The 18,928-nt window shown below is 29.2% G+C and overlaps 2 protein-coding genes across 5 annotated transcripts in view; both read left to right on the plus strand.

Moving 5' to 3' along the window:
• The first annotated feature begins 2,454 nt into the window (after positions 1–2,454).
• Positions 2,455–6,440, plus strand: LOC100574530 (keratin-associated protein 16-1-like). Of its 4 annotated transcripts, XM_003241900.3 has the most exons (6): positions 2,455–2,617; positions 2,907–2,969; positions 3,270–3,332; positions 4,543–4,602; positions 4,906–5,178; positions 6,204–6,440. In XM_003241900.3, the coding sequence occupies exons 1-6, from the start codon at positions 2,537–2,539 to the stop codon at positions 6,405–6,407; spliced, it is 744 nt and encodes a 247-aa protein (XP_003241948.1). In that variant the 5' UTR covers positions 2,455–2,536; the 3' UTR covers positions 6,408–6,440. The 4 variants fall into 4 exon arrangements, with proteins under 4 accessions (XP_003241948.1, XP_008179314.1, XP_008179312.1 ...); XM_008181092.2 differs by lacking the exon at positions 3,270–3,332; XM_008181090.2 differs by lacking the exon at positions 2,907–2,969.
• Positions 6,441–14,671: 8,231 nt separating this feature from the next.
• The window catches only part of LOC100574613, a 37,675-nt gene continuing 33,418 nt past the window's right edge, over positions 14,672–18,928 (plus strand). Inside the window, exon 1 of the mRNA XM_016801364.2 lies at positions 14,672–14,967. The gene's annotated coding sequence lies outside the window, so the exon portion shown is untranslated. The remainder of the gene's footprint in view (positions 14,968–18,928) is intronic.

The raw sequence follows: 18,928 nt of genomic DNA on the forward strand, positions 1-18,928 counted from the left end.
CATATTGAAACATAATACTTACATCTATTTAAATTTATTTAGAAATACTGTATAAAAAGAGACGTATGTAAGTTAAAATAACTGAATAAGTACCTAATTCCTAACCATTTAGCTAAGTTTAAGGTTTCAGATACAAAGATGCATTATACTGATTGAATTAAATTATCATCTTAAACTAACTTAAAATGTTAGGTTTTAATATTTTGTTATACACATTATAAATATTTATTTAAATTTGACATATATATATATATATTTATAATATAACTAGCTAGCTGTCCAACCCGGTGTTACTGGGCAAAAGTTACTTTTTGTGAAATACATTGGCAATATTATAACTTATAAGTTCAAGGACTCAAAAACGCATTAATTGTATATATATTATATATATATTATATTATATTATATATTATAGCTGATTCCGTTCACTTCGTTTCTTGTTAAAATATATACCAACTCTATCTGATTCAAACTTTGTTCAATTCGTTTATTTAAATTCAGTGCACACGTCATGCGTAAAATGTTAAAAACTTAAAAATAAATAGGTATATTATTATTTAGTTTCTTTTTTCATTGCACAAATGGCACATACATTCAGATTTACTACTTTTCGGTGGACTTTCTTAGAATGATCTTACTTGAGAGTTAAGAACCTTCTCCTGATAATTACGAACACAACAAAAAAGAATTAGCGAATTCAGTCCAGACGTTCACGTGTGATGCCGTGTCCAATGGAAATTTATATTTAATATACATATAGATAGATTGATACATAACATATAGATAGTTTGTTGAATTTTACTTCTTGAAACAATTCTACCGGGATAGTCGAATTTCACTTTTTACCTAAAATGAAATGGTCGAATTGCACTTGGGTTCAAAAAAGATAATGGTCGAACTGCACTCGGGTAAAAAAAGGTGGTAAAATTTAAGGTCACTATGGACGTTCACGTTTATTATTAAAATAATATTTGACGGTTTAAAAAAAAAATAAAAAAATAATATATATACAGTATGATTATTTATCATGAAACACACGGTATTTCAAAAAGTATTAATGTTTTTAAAAAGAAATTTGTACATAGTTTCAAGTTGTTAGAAAACAACGTTTTTACTAAAAAAAAATGAACGACATCATAGAGTTCTAATTTCATAAAAATCGAATTTAGGGCGAGTAGTTTATGAGTTATAAGTATTTAAAGTTTAGATGGGTGGATAGAATTGGTACGGGGTTACCCGCAAAATGTTTGTACTCTACTCCGCTTGTCAAAACTTAAATATTTATAACTCATAATCTACTCGTCCTAAATTGGATTTTTATGTATCAAAATACTTTGAAAAATATTCTGCTTTGGAATATGAAATTAAAACTCTATGTTGTAATTCAAAAAAGTAAAAAAAAATTTTAAAAAAATAAAAGGATAAAAAATAATTAAAAATATGATTTTTTAATAAAAACGTTGTTTTTTTAACAGCTTGAAACCATGTAAAAAAATATTTTCAAATCATTAATGTTTTTGAAATAATGAGTGTTTCATGATAAAAGAAACACCTTGTATTATATATTATTACTACAAAAATTATCAAAATTAGTTTTAAAAAAAAAAGTTATACTAATGACAATTATAATATTTGATGATTTAATATATGTGTATCTATATAATATTATAATAACATAATGGACAATGGTATGTATAAAAATCATTTTTAACTACGCCAATAATTAAAATAATTGTCAGTCATAAGCCTGTAAGTGTGAAGGGAAATGAGTGTTTTATAAATGTTTAACCACTTCAAATGCATGATATTTTTGTGGGAATACCTTTTTTGAACCTGAGTATAGTTCGACCAATACCTGCTTTTTACTCGAGTTCAGATCGAGCATTACCTGTTTTAAATCCAAGTGTAGTTCGACTAATATAAGGCAATTCGACCATACCCATATCTACACGCCAATAAAACACACACAAAAGAAAAAAGGTCAGATTACAGGTAGCTGGGAACCCACAGGCTGCCGTGTTGCACAATATGCATAATGTATACAAATAGGTATACAGTTTACACGTTTATTTTAATTATTAATAACTAATTGTTTATTAACTTTATTGGAATAAATGTATGCGTAACACCAAACACCTATGATGTCCTATTTACTTTTTAAAAAAAATTACGCGACGATTTAATAAGTAGTTTCGGAATTTATCCCGAACAAAAAAAAACAACTTCATTTTATTTATAGTACTATAGATATAGAAATAGATAATACGACATAGATAATACGACATTTTTTGTTTACAGATATTAATCATAACCTTCGATTAAAACATTCAAGAGATTACTTTTGTATAATATTATTTATAAATTATCAAAGCATGGCTAAAAACAATATTTTGAGATGAATTATTTTCCACGTTACGTAGATATATTTAATTTCCTATAAATAAATAATATAATAATATACAACAGTCATGTTTTAAAAATTTATCAATAAAAATAATTTTAAAAAAAAACTTTTTTTTTTTATATTGATCTTAAAATGGATTCACCGCAATATCAGAAATGTTATACAGAGCCGGCATGCGATCAAAATACTTCAATTAAGACGTATCAAGAGCCGGTAAAATTTTAATATTATACCTAGTAATTTACAAATATGAATACAGAATAACCTTTAATAAGGACCTAGGAGATTACTATTGTATAATATTATTTATAAATTTTTAAAGCATAGCTAAAAACAATATTTTGAGAAAAATTATTTTCCTCCATCCGTAGGTACATTTCATTTCTTATACATAAATAATATAATAAACAAGTCATGTTTTGAAAATTTATCAATAAAAAAATTTAAAACCAAATTTTTATTTTTTTCTATCGATCTTGAAATGGATTCACCACAATATCAGAAAGTATGTTATAAGGAGCCGGAGTGCGAACAAAATACTTCAACCAAGACGTATCAAGAGCCGGTAAAGTTTTAATATTATAGTCTTTTACAAATATGAATACAGTTCTAACCCTTGATTAGGACTTAGGAGATTACTATTGTATAATAATATAATATATTATCTATAAATTGTCAAAGCATAGTTAATAACAATATTTTGAGATAAATTTTTTTCCACAATCCATTGGTACATTTCATTTCTTATACATAAATAATATAATATACAACAGTCGTGTTTTAATAATGTATCAATAAAAGTAATTTAAAACCAAACTTTCATTTTTTTTTTATCGATCTTAAAATGGATTTACCACAATATCAGAACGTATGTTATAAGGAGCCGGAATATGAAAAAAAACCTCCGATGAAAACATGTCGAGAGCCGGTAAAATTTTAAATATTATAGTCGTTTACAAATATTAATAACCTTTGATTAAGACTTAGGAGATTACGATTGTATGATATTATTTATAAATTGTCAAAGCATATCTAAAAACAATATTTTGAGATAAATAATTTTCCAGCATACAAAGTGTTGGATTAAGTGTCACACCCGCATTGGCGCAAATAGGTGGGGGCTTGGGGGGACTTAGTCCCTTACATTTCTGCAAAATTCCCCTAGTTCAAAAGTCAGTAATTAGTACTGAGCATATATAATTTTTAGAAAATATTATAGGAGGGGCTTTAGTCCCCCCAAAAATAATTTGTCTATTTGCCGCATGGGTTGTCTCCATCTTACAAATGTACAACATAGGTACCAAAAACTGTTTTACGCGGAAGAACTTTACCCCTCTGTATTTATAGCAGAATTGCCAAAATTCCCAAACATATGGAAAAAATGCAGCTATGTCGTGTACGTAGTGTTTTCATTTTTTTTATAGCACTAACCAATAATTGTTAATAATTAAATAAAAAATACTTAAACAAATGTATAATAATCCAAATAATAAGAACTCTACGACACAAATAAAGTTCTTCCCTATGCATTGTGGAATTTTGGTAATTCTACTATAAATACAGGGGGAGTTAAGTTGGCCCGCACAAAATAGTTTTTTGAGTTTCTTAAGAGGCCGTCACACCCGCTGTGTATTGTCTCCGTCTAACAAATGTTCCTACAACATACTATCCAATCATTTTTTATAAGCAACTGAAAAAAACAATATTTTTAGAAGCAAATAACTTTTATTGTATTTATAATATTATCTAAAACATGGGCACGCTGTTGCATAGATAATTTTCCACCCTATATGTTCAGAAATGAAATTTTGGAGCCACTACTACAAACACAGAAGGATAAATCCCGTGCAAAACAGTTTTTGGTATGTCGTACATATTTTGTAAGACGGAGACAACACATGCGGGTGTGACGGCCTCTTAAGAGTTAACTATTGTATAATATTAATAAAAAGTTGTTAAACGCCAAGCATGACTAAAAATAATATTTTGAAAAAAATTATTTTCCGTTACATATATATATTATTTTTATTTCTTATTAATAGAAATATTTTAAATTGCACCAATAAGAATAATTTAAAGCCAGAATTTTTATTTTTATTTTTTATATCTATCTTGAAATGTATTTACCACAACATCAGAACTGTCATATGGAGCCTACGTGTGATCAAAATACTTCATTTAAGACGTGTCAAGAGCCGGTAAAATTGTTAATATATTATATTATATTATAATACAGTAATTTACAAATACTAAATACCTAGTAATAACCTTTAATTAAGAAATTACTATTGTAGTATTGTAAAATATTATATATAAATTGTCAAACGCCTAGTATATCTAAAAACAATATTGTGAAAAAAAATATTTACCACGTTTCGTAGGTTAGGTTATACAATTAGGTAATACAATAATCATATTTAAAAATTCATCAATAAAAATAATTTAAAACCAGGCTTTTGATTTTTTAAATCGATTTTTAAATTAATTCAACACATCATCAGAAATGTTATCCGGAGCCGGAGACTGCGTATAAGACGTGTCAAGAGCCGGTCAGAAAAGTAGATTGTGAATATCCAAGGCCTACAACTAAAACCGGGCAATTTCACAAATGTTGTACTTTATCACCCGTTGCACCGACCCCTTTGATCCGTGTCGATTGTTGTGAAAAACTTAGACCTTGCAGAGGCAATTTTTGCACATCGGTAAATGCCGATTGCGACGATTTCGAATTGACGCCGTTCGGAAAAGAATTCGTTTTAAGAACTGGAAAATTAGTGAGTCGACATTTTTGTTTACCTTGTTTATAAAAATTAAGAGCCTACAAATAAGTTTAAATGACAAATAATTTAGTGAAACACGTAATTAAGCGCATATTATTCAAAATATTATATCATAATATAAAACATAAAATATAATTTTTGTTACCTAGTAATATTTTTTACACCATACAGTTGGGTTTGTGATTCGAGATTCATTGTCGACTATTTAAATGCATTGTTGTCACTTGTCTGTGTATATAACAGCCGTGCATGGTTATGGTAATAGCTAGGGTAGTGGCGCAGCTAGAGAAGGGGGGATTTGGTGGTTGTGTAATGTTGGTATATATTGATTGAAATAACTGACTGTATAAATTATATAAATATGTAAATTAATAATACAAGTGTTATAAGTAAGTTCAATGTCATAAAACAAAATTATGGATCAGGCAGAGCTCTCCCCCTTTACCGTTATATCCCCCACAAAAAAAACTTAAGATTTTATACACCTTAGGAAAATATGAAAACATTTTGCCTTGAGCCCCTTCCGCCCCCCTAAAATCTCAAACTCTAATTGTGCATATGTATACAATAAGGAGTGTGACAACTGAGTAGTAAGTATAGTACTATAAAGCTACTAAATTAATAGTGTATCATAATTTATAGGTAATTGTAAATTTGTAAATTATAATATAAAGTTTTTTTTTTTAATGTGGTATAGTATTACACGATCATGTGATTAGTATGATGGTAAGAGTGGAAATGGTTAAAAAAAAATGATTACCATTTTGCAATTTGGCCACTCCCAAATAGCTCTTGTTACAGAACTTAATATTACATGTAAATACTTATATTATATAAGACCCTGCCGATAATGTGTTGAGTGTTCGCACGCTTATGTACCTATACCTATATAATTTGGGTAATATATATTATATCTATATTGATTGAAATAAAATGCACGACTTAACAGTACGTTAATGCCTTAAACTTTCTGTACCCTCGATATTTAGTAAAATATAATAAAATCCAATTTTTTTCAGATTAAAAATTGTATATGTGTTAAATTAAATGGCTTACAAGATTCGTGTAAACATGCTGGTTGCTGTACTAGAATAGGCTGCATGGATGTCCCATTTCCAAATTGCCCACCAGCACGTTTATGGAAAAATGAATACATTTGTAGAAATAAGATCAGACCCAATAGCTGTCCAGATATACATATATGTAATAGAAATAAAAAATAATGTACAATAATAATAATTGAACACGATTTTGAGTATCAAACACTTTAAAATTATTTTTTTTACTGCACAAAATGTTAAAGCTCGAACTTCGTTCGTTGACTTTTGCCTCTTTTACAGTATCACTCCGAAGTGATATATTTATTTAAAATCACTATTTTATAATTGTTCGCCATTCTCACTGACCACTGTATAAATAAAAGAAGTAATTAGGTTACAAAATTTGTAATATTTCATTACCTACTCTCTTATATCTGTATTTTCTGAATACCACCTCTTCTCTATGCCACAGAGGCAGACATCGCTGTAGTATCATGGTTTTTGTATTTTATAACAAATATATTATACTATACACAAATTATCACATTACAAATTATTATGATTAGGTAACTTAAATAGTATATTTATAGAATTTAGAATTTTAATAGTTAAAATGTGATAGGTAATTGGTATTGTTATTTATTTTTAAGAAGCCAATTTTTCAATCACATTTATTATTTTTTTCTATCACACTCATAAACACTTTAAAATTATTAAATTTATTTACTACATAATTTATATGTCTTCATTTATATGTTTTTCTAAAAAAAATATTTCGAGGGCCGCGGGGTGGATCGCCCTGTTATAGGTAGTTGAATAATGTATATTAAATATAATTAAAATATAGGTATAATAATCAAAGATACTGTTACCGTGAGAACAATATGATAGTTTCTATCATAAATCACAATAGCACTACAGTTGTTGTGTATATAAGGGTGGAGGGGCTTGAGTAGGTATTCGTATTGCGTATATATTACGTATATTTAGTGCTGGGAATAGATAACTAAACAATTATCTAGATAAGATAAGATAATTTTAACAAAATATTATCTAGATAAAAATAAAGATAACATGAATGTAATTTATCTAGATAAAGATAAATATAACAATAATTTTATCTGGATAAATTTCTAGATAAATATCATTTTTTTACACTTATTTTTATTGTTTTTTAGTATTTTTGTAATATTAGATTTATATCAATATTATGACATAATATTTATAAAAAAAACGGATTGAGCCTTTGAAATACAGTTCTACGAAGTTAATTTTAATTTATTTTTAAAATGAATCGGGAAATAAACCTATACCTAATTAATTTTAATATGCTCATTATGGCTAGACGTAGAGAACGATGTATAGTGTAAGCCCGCATTCAGGTTCTCGTGATACTGTCGTTGGCAATAATAACAAGAAATATATCCTTCTGATTTTATAAAAAAATTATATAATATTAGAATTTTAGTAACATTGGTTTCATAATTTTGTAGGGGAACTATAATATTTATCTAGATAAGTCCATTTTTTATTTAAGCTAAACATTATTAGATAAATCGTAACATAATTATCTAGATACTTTGAAAGATAATTTATTTCAAATCTATATAATTCCCAACACTGCGTATATTATTGTGATAATTGTGTACCTACTAATCAATAAAAATTTTATTTTTGCTTATTTAAGTAACGTCAAAAAAAATGTATGTACTTGTTTAAATAAAAATACGAGGTAAAGCAAAAATAATATTTATAGAGATTTAATGTACCTGTATTCTAAATTGTTATTGTGATGGGTAGTAAAATATAAAAATAAAAAAAATAAAAATTACTTGCTTTTATAAATGTGTATTTGAAAGACATAATATAGGTACTTTAAGAGTCGAATACAAAATATACACTATCATTATAATAATAATAATAATAATAATTTTAAATTAGAACGTTGTTTTCACTTTGGTTTTACGATGCAAATGTACGATAGGTACTTCACGATGTCATTCAACATTTAAACTTCTGTACTTACTCGTCCTCATTGGTCACAGCCACTTGCCATAGATGTTTAAGAGTGGATTATCAATGGCTATATATTAACGATATAGAGGGAAGCGTGCCGGAATAGGGAAGATAGAAAGAATAATTTTATCATTGCCTCTTGTTCTGGTAAAGGTATTTTTATAATAAATTTGTATATATAGTTATACTTTAATATATTTTTCAGGGGCGTATTTAAGTGGGCACATGTTATATTTTATCTAGTTCAACAAATTAATATATAAAATATATTATATTTAACAATCGATTTTTTAGTAAACTATTAATAGAATACTATACTATATTGTAGTATACTTAATATTTTGCTCGTTCTGCTATCAAACGGAGCCAACCTTATATCGTTAGCATTAGTATATAGTTTACGTAGCTTAAAGCTAAGATCATTGTCCGTTTTTTTACGAATTTTAATATTAATGCGAGATATAAGCTTTTTTAAACTGTTATTATTTTCATACTCATACCTAAGTTATAACTCATAACAGCTATAACAAATGTCAAATTATAATTTTCAATCCATCATCTAAGTTAACCTAATATTAAATGAACGGAAGATACGAATTTGATTTTTAAAACGTATTATAACGTCCAAAACCATTCTAAAGGTTTTTTTTAAAAAAAAAATTGAGTAAAATATTTTTGATATTTATATAAAAAAATGTTTTTAATAACATATCTAAAAAAAATATTACACCCCTTTACGTGAACCTCGCGAGCCATCACTAGCTGAGACTTATAATACAATCATTTTAATTAGTTTTCATTTTATATAATAGGTATTTAATAAATTTTAAAACATTTTCTCAAATTTTCATTAAAATTACCTGTATCGTATACCTCCTAAAAATCGGTTGTATGACATCCTCTTAACACCAAAAAAATGTATTAATGCTAAATTTGATATTATGCGTCTTTTAAAAAGCATTCAAAACTATATTATAATTTTGTCTGCATATTTAAAAAAGAGTATAGCCTAATAATAAATAAGAATTAAAACACTCTTTATCAGTTTTAAATGACCAATAACAACTTTGCAACATAATCAAAAAATGTCGAAAAAAATTCAATGTTCGTGGCCAAAGCAACAGGTCCGTCTAATCTGTAGTTCAGTATGGCAATAACGCGATTTTTTTGCATGCGAATTGTGGCCGTGAAACCAACGAGAGTGTAATAACTGGCCATTGTCTGTGATGATGTGGTTATAGAAGGGGAAGCTTGTTTTCGCACACACGCGTCCATGACACACATAAACTGTATATTGCATAATCGCAAATTATTTTACCTCCCCCTAACTAATATATAATTTGCTATGTCGTAAGTTTGTAAGGCGTAAACAACTAACGTATGGGCATGGGTAGCGACTATACAATTTTAAATTTATCAGCGAGCTAGTAACATTTTCAAATATTTTAATAGTATTGATTAATAAAAAATATGTATATACCTAGTTATAAATCAATGAAAATAGATTTGTATGGGCAGTTTGTCGTTGTACCTATACTGGTTGTATCTTGTATCTACGTATTTACTTATCGTTTAATCAATTCGATGACAAATGTATAAATAGGTTCATATTATATTACATATTATTAAATTTATATTTATTTTCATATTATACTGTGTACTAATCGGTAGCAGATCCAGACGTCACCCATGGGAGGGGGCGTATTTTCAAAAATGAAATTTCCTTTTTGTTTAGCTATATATTATAATAAAAATAACGTTAAAAAGATAGTCCAAATGGCGAAGGGGGAAGGGCGATCGCCACGTCAAAATATCAAATCCACTACTTATATCAATAAAAATATAATTACGATTAAAGTATAGACATACATTTAGTTCCACAAATTACCGTATATGGTAATACGAGTAAATGTTTATGATTAATTTAAATCTTTATTATACACGAGGTGCGTTAATAGCGTGGACTTGTAAAACAATCGATACTCATAAATCTATGCTGCCTTTTGATTTGGTACATTTTTTAGGTACAAGTTACAATAATGACGTCATTGTAATAAAATATATAGCAGTATAGTACACTAGGTTAGGATTGCTATAAAAGTTAGTACTACCGGGACATTTACAAAAATAATTTAAACAAACTTTTTTTTTTTTTTAATTATAAAATTATATATATTATATATAGAATACAATAATAATAGCATTGAATTATGAAAGAAATAAAATTAGATGATACATTTGATTAATGAAATAATATTTATTTATTTTGAAATATTATATTTTTCTGACTTTTTCACCTGTTTCAATATCTCTGGTTTTCCCATAGTATACGTATGAAATTCCGAACAAGTCATTTTGAAATTAAATTTGCATTGAATGATACTTTCTACAGTTTCTACTTCAAGACGGTTACGTTCTTTAAAATATAATAAATTTAATATCAATATATTAATTATGTGTACCGGGACGTATGGCAAACCCTACACTAGGTATAAGCATAAATTAAAAAAAAAACACAAACTATGAGGCACCATGGGGCCGTGATATACATATATACATCAGCAGCAGGTGAAGAAAGTGTACCACGTCCCATGCGAGTCCAAAAACAAAGTTGTAAACATTTATTATTAAATAAACGATGCTGCGTGGGGGCTAAGCAAAGTGAAAACAGTTCGGCTCCCATGTAGTGATTTAACACGGAAAAAAAAAAGTATAAGCATCGTCGTCAATGATTCACAATTCTATCCACTTTGTTTTCATCGAGATCGAGGACGTGAGTAAAATAATGAGCACAATTTGCCAAAGCTGCAGTAAAATAATAAGACCAATAGGAGATGTTTCGATAAATGTTTAGAGCACCCATAGACCTTATATACTAGTTGACGGAATATGGATGTACGATACTACGATGCACCTAGTTCCGGCGGTCAGACGTTCGGGTGTTACTACTTATTGAATTACACAGTGCATTCGCACTAGATGATACAATGTATATTGTATATATATAAAAATGAATGTTTGTCATTCTGTCTGTGTGTCCTTTATGCATTCTTAAAAGGCAGGAGTAATGTTAATGACCTCTGGTCAGAAGATAGGCTAATTTAAAAAGGGAGAGGACCAACATCGGGAGGTGCTCAAACAGGGATTTTGATATTTCCGATTGGAATTTTTTGTTTATAAATGTTTACCATGGGTTTTAAAGATATTATTATTATTTTATACATATTATTCATATACAGATGGCATTTTTAGTGGGCAACGAACTGCACGGGATCAGCTAGTAAATAATAAAATAAAATAATACCAAATATACAATAAACTGTGTTTAATATATCACCGTAACGCAAATTGCCTAGTACCGCGGCTGTCCTCATATGCTCCGCCTACTAGTAAAAGTCATAAGGTCAATGAACGCACCATATTAAAATATTATATTATACGTTTCATGTTACATCAGAACGTAGTTGCTATTTTTTTATTATTATTAAAACTTAAATACGACAACTCGTAGTGATAACAAATAACGACGTGGGTTGGAAAGAGATGGCCAAAACCCGTTCGTGTGATAGGTTTATAGACGTAGTGTCTGCTATCTTTTTCTAATAATCTTGTTGTTAAGCTTCTCTCTTCTCTCTCTTTTGCTCGTTATTGTAATGTGTACGAATGGAAAAGTTGTGGCTATCTCTTTAAAATAATGTTGGCACCACGCCACACTCTCGCACACTGACTCACCTACTCTCTCTCTCTTTCACACGCTGACTCACCTACTCTCACTCTCTCTCACTGCAACCAGTACATTTCTTCTGCCCGCTGCTATAGCAACGCTCGCCGAATCAATATTCACGCGTTCGTTGCGACTTCGCGAGGCCAACGACCAATTTATGTATGCAGCATTCAGCTACGCGCATGCCCAAACGAACGTGGAATGTTTACGCGCGCACACGGGACGATTACTCGTCCGCAAAACTCATTTCCTGTTCACCGACAATCTACTGGCCGTGTACCTACGCGTCTACTACGCTCATTCTTCTCACCGGGCCGAGTGGCTATAATATCCAAATAATATGATACACGAAAATATCATACCGAGTACTCACTACTCCGTATGCGACACGTCGCGGTTTACAGTGACCGGGCTAGCCTATAACTGAAACAGTTTTCTCTCGCTCGTCCAATTACTACTTTTTGTAATATTATTGAGTATTTGAATTTTGATTTTTAAGAAATGAGTGTAGGTCGGTCACGTACTCGACAGAGTGCGCCTGTATTATCCCTTTGTTAACTCGGAAGCGCGCCTGACGAACGCACGTCGTACACAATACACATAGGACAGTACAATGTACGTTGTACATATAACTATAATAATAATATAATACAGAATACCTACTCCCAGGCACGCCCGCAGAGATGCAGCTCACGGGGGGGCAAACAAAATTTTTTTTAAATAAAAACAAATTTAACTTTATATAAAAATTTACACTATTAGTGTAATAATATATAATTTGTAAGATATCGATATCGCAATCGCAGAAACCGCTAATCGGTTTTAATATTATATTATCTGTAATTCTGTCGTAAACGTCGTACATTATACGATATAATTTATAATCCCGTTTGCTTTATTGCTTTCCAAGTATTTTGATTTGATTATTATAATATTATGTTTTTCATACACGATTTCGGCAATTACGCCTAACCAGCCAAAAGTATTGAAAATAATCGTAATGTATTTTATTGCGATTAAATACCTCCTATATGACTTGTTAGATACAAGGATTGTCGAATAGTCGCTCAAGATCAACTTTATGTAAAAAAACTTCCAATTTCGTAAGTGACACGAAAAATCTCAGGGGGGCAATGGCCCCCACTGGCCCCTCCCTCCGGGCGTCCCTGCCTACTCCTAATAATATTATGTTACTTACATCGTAAATTAATTACGAATTTTATTATGATAATAATCTTTTATCTTGTCTTATAAATTATTTTCAGCAAACATTTAAGTATTATACTTCGTCAAAAATTCAAATATATTAAAAATACGTATCAGCTTGACAGCTTCAGCTTAGGCAAAACGCATCACGTTGACTGTTACATGTATTGACCGCCACTGTCGCAGCTTGAGCTGTTGCTGTTGCAGTACCTAAATCATTATATCGCTACTGCTGCTACTTGTGGCCGTGTAGGGCAACTTTTATTGTTGCTAACTTTCCCTTCATTCCATACTTTTGTTTTTTTAACATTCTCATTAACCTTACAATAACCTATCGGCTATCTAACTTAATTTACCAGTGTATACGCCAGTCGCAACCAATTTACACGAAAATTACGTAACGACATAATAATATTATAATATAGGTACTTACCTGCGATAAGTTCGAATACGCAGGTCACGGTATGGCATTACTGTATGCGGTATGGTGTTGTTTGGACACAATTTGGGCAGGTTAAAATATTTTGCTTACGACAATTGTAGACGATGTAAGCCAGTGGTTTTCAAACCGCGGTTTTATGAAAAAATGTCAACCATCAATCACACATTTCGCATTAAATGTATTTAATTTTAATTAAAAACAATTTTGTTCATCTAATTATTTAGAGCAATAAAAAAGGTCCATGCCGTGAACATTTTTTGAGGAGCACGGTGTGCTGTGTTTAATAAAAGTTTGAAAACCACGACTGGTGTAGGCACTGGAGCATTTTTATCGAGTGGACGTAATCGTGTGTGCGACGTTGAGATTGCGGGATTGAATTTTCTATATGATTTTATAAAAGAAAAATGTATCTAGTGTAATGTGTACTTTTAAGTTCATAATACACGTTTAAAACACATTTAAGCGTGGAACGTAGATCGATAGTCGATTCTCGAAATGTTTATCGGACATTTATGATTTATGTGATATACTATAATAATATACTGAATTAAAAACTGAACGGCTCCACTGGATACCGAGTCCTGAATCGTAACTACGTCTCCTTCAAGCTCGCATCATATACCCACTATAAATCAAATTAAATTGCAGCGTATATTAATACTTTTACTAAACATGACCCGAGGAAATTTGTAATAGTATTATTGTTTAGGTAGTTTGGTTTTCGATGTTCGTCACTGATCGTGGACGAGCTCACTAAATTCTCGACAGACGTACAAAGCGCGCGTCGACGCACTCGACACGTAGAGACGGGGGTAGTGGCCGGTGGGTTTGAACCTCACGTCGACGCGATATTATCAGCTTTGTTGTAATTTCCAAACCTTTGACCCCTACCCCCCCCCTCAACCACACCGGCAGTTCACCGCTGCAAAACACCGACAAAGCCATGACTGATAGCGAGACTGATGGCCGGGCTGGATCGGTCGTGAAAACTGAACAGATACGTAGTCACTCCATCGGCCCACACTGTTGCGACCTACGAATGATAAAGCGACACACAACTGATAATGGACCATTCTTATATTATGTTATGAAGGTATACACATAATATTGCGTTTACGGATCGATATTATACGACGACGACGCTCAAACATGTGTTTTCCGAAACAAATTTCGATTTCTATAACCTAATAATCCGGCCCCAGACCCCAGAGTCCGGGCCCACAACAGTGCTTGATACTTGTTTTTTACTGCTTGTAAATGATATCTTACTTAAATTTACTTTCACGGAGTGTGTACGTACGCGTTTTATCATTTACTGTTTTCAATAGCTCGTAGATACAGAAATAGTGAGTCACGTAAGTATCAATTATACAACATTTTATTATTATATAAGAGTTCTCCCATTCCAAACAAAACGCTAAACGACTATATTTATTTATTTGCCTTTTTTCCACCTAAATATAACCATCTTGATTGTTTTAAATGGCAGAGTAAAACGGCTACTTGTTATAAATCTTTTAGAAGTACAAATTGTTTAAAATACGTTTTAAACTATTAAATACCTATACAATTTAGTTGGCACTGAATAACAATTATAGGTTATGAACAAAATTTAAAAATTTTCCATTTCATAATGCCATGGAACACAATCACATATTATAAAGTATCATATTATTTTAAACTTGTTATTGTTGTTAATTTTCTTTGATACACTGTATCAAGTATGCGATGAATGATTATATTATAACTTATAAGCTCCTCACAACAAAATATGTTTAATGATGAACAGAATTGTTTTACTGATTTGATTAGTGCTTATACTATTTCTTAGAAAAATTACACATACTTGTGTTATTATCATTGTGTATTTATGACAAAAACTAACCAATCCTTATGTTACATATTATGGCGTTCAACACTATTTCAAATGTGTAGCGAATACTAAACTTTTGAAATAACGTAGAAGATCACGTTACCAATAGGCAGTAATAACTAAGAATTATTAATAATATGATCCGTTCAACCATTCCCAATGATAGATTATGATCCCTGATGCTAATCTTTCATAAATAAGAGTCCAAACAAACCTATCATTATTGTCAAAACTTATTGATGGTCGAATCGACTCGCCTATTCTACTAAACAAGCTTAATTTTAGATTCCCAGTTTTAATTCTCAAAGCATCTTCCCCATTCTTATCGCCTTTTATTCTGTGAATTATTTGTGAAACAGTCCTGTATCACGAATGATGAGATTAGGGAATGAGGATCCATCGTTTCTATTGGGAGACTAAACCAGTTCCTATTTATGTAATGTTTTTCACTATATTGTTGTTATAATTTATACTGTTACATACTTTAGCTTTAAGATTTATATCTATATTTGTATTGGACTCATTCCGTTTCATAAAAATAAATAAATAAATATATTATCTATAAGTTTAGTGTTAAATCGTCTATGCTGATTATCACTCTTACATTTCAATTATTTTAGTTGTGGTAAACTAGTGTATGTGTTATACTTATTAGTAATTATGGATATTTAATTTTGAATACAGTGCAGCAAAAACCTGATGTCTCGAGTATACACAAATCGTGAATAAATAAACATTTCTCATAAAGTTTGAAGTAGGTACCTATAAACAGTTCAAAACAATACCAAAATTGAAAATGTATACGTATGTTAGGTATAATAGTGTCTAGAATTTTTACCATAAAAAAATCTATTTCAGTGTTCTGTGGCTATTACAGCTGTTGTTGAAGGTATTCCACTACTTACCTCGAATATAGTCAGAAACTAAGAAATTAGAAATAACTATTGGGGTGTGATTATTTAGCATTATTTTTTTTATTGGTAATTCATTATTACAATTAAATAATAGGTACTAGACAACTGCAGATTTTTTTTGATTTTATATTAGTTTTGACTTGTTTATTATTATATCAAAAAACCAAAAATTTCAAAGCCATTATACGGTTATGCTAAAAGGAAAAAAGGCATTAGTTTAACTTGTAACCTACTAGGCCTGTCGTGACCTAGGTACTAGTTTTATTCATTTTATAAGATAAATTAATGAGATTAAGATAAATTAATTTCAATAATCCAAAGAGACGTTTTTTCTGGGGAATATTATAGTGTCTAATAAATGGAAATCAAACCACAGTCTAATAATAATGAATTTGTCAGAATGTCAGCTGTCAATCATTCAGAACATTTTATAAACTCTGTAAATGTGGTGAATAGATGAACAATTGAATGTTTATGGTCAATATTATTATTCAAAATCTTAGTAAAATTGCATGTAACTAATGAAAATCTATTACCATGCCACGCCATTTGTGCATTTTAATTATACTTAATAATATCATAGGGTGATTCTTCTAAGAATCGTTTTTCTTATACAATGATATCATTGAATTCAAATTTAACGTAATCTATTACACTATTACAGTGACCGTGCTGTACAGCAGAGGCCCAGAGCGACACCCACTAGCCCACCTTCTTTTTAACTTTTAACACTTTATTAAATATTATAATTGCAAACATTAAACTTGTCAAAGTGGCTAATGAATAAACATAAAATTATTTATTATTTTTTAGTTTATTCCATTAATAAAAATATAAATGTACTTATTTAATCAGGCAGATATTTCCAAATAGTTTGAATGTACCTGTAAACATAGGAATAGAAAGTTGAATATCTTTATCTATTCTAGGTCTGGTATAAAAAAAAATATAATGGAATTCATATATCAATAATCCGGAGTCATATTTGTAGTGTTAGATCTTTGTCTTCAAATAATGATGAAATTAATTTTAAGTGTTCTACAATTAAACCTATAATATCATAACTAACAAATAACACTAAAAACAAAAACTTTAATAATTAATTTAACTTTTAGGTCCAAATAATTACTATTGTTTTAAAATAAATACACAGAACTCAGTATATTGCACAATATAAAATATTCAATGATTTTAGGCCAAAAGTAAAAATTATCAATAATTTTCTAAATAATTGGAAGATTAAAAAAAAATAAGTGAGAAAAAACATGATTTTTTTAGATAAACCCAGTTTTCAATGAAATCAATTTTGTTATTTTCTTGTAATTAATAAATGAAAAACTGTACTTAAATACTTGAAATTGATTATAGTAACATTTTAATTACATGGTATATTTTTTATACTTTTATTGACAATTTTTTTATAAATGTCATGTTTATAATAAAATGGTCCTTTATATTATGTTGCTAAAACTGCAAAGTAAAAAAAAATAGTTGATCGTAAATTTACAATAATTTTTTATAAACATTTGTAGTTCAAATTTTGACAAAATTTAAAAATTATTTTGTAGTTTAAAGTTCATACTTAAGGTTTGAAAATTTAATACAAGGTTCCATATAAATGTTGCTTATAAGAGTTATAAAATAGTGCCTGAAGTTTAAATATTAACGAAATTGGATATTCACCGTAAAATAATGGTTATCAAACAATTTTAGTTTCTGTTCTAATTCAAAACTTATTAGTATTCGTAAAAACTTGCAACTTTCCACTGTTCGTTCTTAAATATCTATTATCATTTTAAAAATATTAAGGTACTGTAATCTAAGATTTTAAAATGTAATACAAGATTCCTTATAAAGTTATCTACCTTTATCTCGACCTTTTTCAAAAAAAAAAAAATCTATAAGAAAGTCAAATTTTTTATGAGCGATTGAAATTCAAATTTTTACAACATTGGATATTCACTAGATTTCTCATGTAGCGATTTGGTTATTTTGTTGTAATTTAAAAACAGATATTATCAAATTTAAATTTAAAAATGAAATTGTAGTTATAAATTTATAAAGTGTTAAACTTTTATAGCTCAGGATTGAAAACTTACAACAAGGTTCCACGTAAATAGGTCATTCCGTAACCAAAAAATCTTAAAAATATAAATCACGATTTTTTTTATAGTTATTTTATGTTCGAATTTGGAGGAAATTACATATTAAATAATCAAGAATAACGATTTAAGTTTTTTTGTTGTAATTTTATAATATTAATTCAACTTACCGGCTACCGTATTAATAATAGGTAATAAACTAATAACAATATAAATATAATATAAAATACCCTCACTGACTAACCGTCACCACTCAGAATCATTTTTCGTATCCAATGATTCACTTGGAATAAACATTTAAAAACTAAAAGATTAATTGTTAACGCACGCCCCCGTATTCTAATTTGAAACTACAAGTTCACCAACTTAAATAATAATCTACAAATCACTTATTAAACCTATTTGGACATACGGACTTCAACTTTGG

This window comes from Acyrthosiphon pisum, chromosome X (assembly GCF_005508785.2).
Source record: "Acyrthosiphon pisum isolate AL4f chromosome X, pea_aphid_22Mar2018_4r6ur, whole genome shotgun sequence".
Classification (NCBI taxonomy): domain Eukaryota; kingdom Metazoa; phylum Arthropoda; class Insecta; order Hemiptera; family Aphididae; genus Acyrthosiphon; species Acyrthosiphon pisum.

Bases quoted from the DNA above. Each gene is read 5' to 3' on its own strand.
- LOC100574530 (XM_003241900.3), top strand. From the start codon at position 2,537: ATGGATTCACCGCAATATCAGAAATGTTATACAGAGCCGGCATGCGAT. The intron at 2,970-3,269 runs GTAAAGTTTTAA...CCACAATATCAG, and splicing joins CCAAGACGTATCAAGAGCCG to AACGTATGTTATAAGGAGCC. The intron at 3,333-4,542 runs GTAAAATTTTAA...CCACAACATCAG, and splicing joins TGAAAACATGTCGAGAGCCG to AACTGTCATATGGAGCCTAC.